This window comes from Gymnoscopelus microlampas, assembly GCF_963454915.1.
Source record: "Gymnoscopelus microlampas genome assembly, chromosome: 7".
Taxonomy (NCBI): Eukaryota; Metazoa; Chordata; class Actinopteri; order Myctophiformes; family Myctophidae; genus Gymnoscopelus; species Gymnoscopelus microlampas.
The window spans coordinates 6,267,608-6,269,898 of NC_139944.1; the positions used below are offsets into that span (position 1 = coordinate 6,267,608).

At 43.0% G+C, this 2,291-nt stretch overlaps 1 protein-coding gene across 1 annotated transcript; it reads left to right on the top strand.

Annotated features, from left to right (window-relative positions):
- Positions 1–229: 229 nt before the first annotated feature.
- On the top strand, positions 230–1,654 carry LOC311048390 (nuclear factor 7, brain-like; the record flags this gene model as incomplete). The annotated part of the gene is made up of 1 exon (XM_084061648.1): positions 230–1,654. The coding sequence occupies one exon, from the start codon at positions 230–232 to the stop codon at positions 1,652–1,654; it is 1,425 nt and encodes a 474-aa protein (XP_083917774.1).
- Positions 1,655–2,291: the final 637 nt, after the last annotated feature.

Here is a 2,291-nt window from a genome sequence, read left to right on the forward strand (position 1 = left end):
TCACCTAACCCCTGCTCATTATATGCTAGAGTGGGATGGCTCAGGATAGAGGAAAGAGTACACCAGAGGGAGCTCCACGGATCTAATTACCCCCAGATTCGGCACAAACATGGGGATGAATTCGTCCTACTATTATGCCACCAAAATGTGGAATGTCCTACCAACAGCCATCAAAGAGTGTGGCTTCCTACCACCACTGACTGATTTACTGTATTGACTCAGAGACTAAATGGCTTCCACGTTGTCTCTTCCAGAAGAGGATTTCTCCTGTCCTGTGTGTCGTGACATCTTTAAAGATCCTGTTATACTGTCATGTAGCCACAGCTTCTGTAATGCTTGTCTGCAGGAATGGTGGAGACAGAAGACAATAAAGCAATGTCCAGTTTGTAAGGAAATACATTCAACAGGTCATCCACCCCGTAACCTGGCTCTGAAGAACCTGTGTGAGGCCTTCATACAGGAGAGACGGAGAGCTTCAAAACGTAAGAGAACTTCATCAGCGTCTGAGGATCTCTGCAGTCTGCATGCAGAGAAACTCAAACTGTTCTGTCTGGAATGTCAACAGCCAGTGTGTCTTGTGTGTCGAGATTCTAAAAAACACACCAACCACAGTTTCAGACCCACCGATGAAGCTGCTCTGGATCACGAGGAGGAAGTCCAGAAATCACTGAAGACTTTACAGGAGAAACTGGAGGTCTTAAATGAAGTTAAAAAGAACACTAACCAAACAGCAAAACACATTAAGGTCCAGGCCCGGGACACAGAGAGGCAGATTAAGGAACAGTTTAAGACGTTTCATCAGTTTCTACAAGAGGAAGAGGAGGCCAGCATCACTGCACTGAGGGATGAAGAGCAACAGAAGAGTCAGATGATGAAAAAGAAGATTACGGTCCTGAACAGAGACATACTAACCCTTTCAAACAACATCAGAGCCATAGAGGAGGAGCTGAGAGCTGAACACGTCTCATTCCTGCAGAACTACAAGACCACAATGGAAAGAGTCCAGTTCACACTGCAGGACCAACAGCTGGTCTCTGGATCACTGATAGACGTGACCAAACACCTGAGCAACCTGACCTTCAGAGTCTGGAACAAGATGAAGGACATTGTCTCCTACAATCCTGTCATTCTGGACCCCAACACTGCCCATCCAGACTATACCCTGTCTGATGATCTGACCAGTGTGAGCGGTGGAGAGGAACGACAGCTTCCTGACAACCCAGAGAGGTTTGACTGCTATGGCCATGTCCTAGGTTCTGAGGGCTTTAACTCAGGGACTCACAGCTGGGATGTTGAGGTTGGAGACAATGCAAACTGGGAAGTGGGTGTGTTAGCAGAGTCTTACCAGAGGAAGGGAATGGTAGGGGGTCAACACTTCTTAATATGGTTAGATGAAGCTCAATACGCAGCACACTCCCCATCAGGGTCAAACACTGTTCTCTCATTGAAGCAGAATCCTCAGAGGATCAGAGTCCAGCTGGACTGGAATGAAGGAAAGCTGTCATTCTCTGATCCTGATACTAACACACACATACACACCTTCACACACACTTTCACTGATACAGTCTTTCCATACATTAGCACCGGTCATAATACTGTACCTCTGAAGATGTTACCTGGGAAGGTCAATGTAACTGTGGAACAATGCAGTTAGACATGATGATGATGTTGATCATTTAGAGTATTTAAGGGAGGATATTACTCAGTTACATAGAATCTGTATGATTGTGTCTTAATACTTTGTGCCGGGGACCCTGTTCCCTTGAGAAGAGGAGATGTTTTTATTTGTCATTTTTTCCCTTTTTTAAACATTTCTAGCATATAAATCAAAAACACATACTATTGCAATGCCCCATGTATAGCCCAAACGAAGAAAGAGTTACAAAATCAAAAGTCTCTCCCAGTAAAGAGAGTGGCGTACACATTGATTTATCCAAAACTATTATTAGTGTACATCTGGTCACATATATTATTAATTTCTGCTTCATTACTTCTCACATTGCTATGTTTTTATTATTTTTTATCATGTTGATAAACTGTATTGTTTTTGTGGAACATGTCCCACCAACGTTTTACTGCAGATACAAATAAACAAGTCTCAACATTCCTTTTAGTCTCTATCTTATTCTTTGTTTCACTGTAATTTCACCTGTAGATTAGATTTAGAACAAAGTCCTGTGTGCCGTTTTAAATGACGTGACTGACTAAATACCTGTCCACACAGATCACAATTAAAGGGTTTCACCCCTGTATAAATTATCCTGTGATTTATTAAGCTCTCTGAGAAGCTT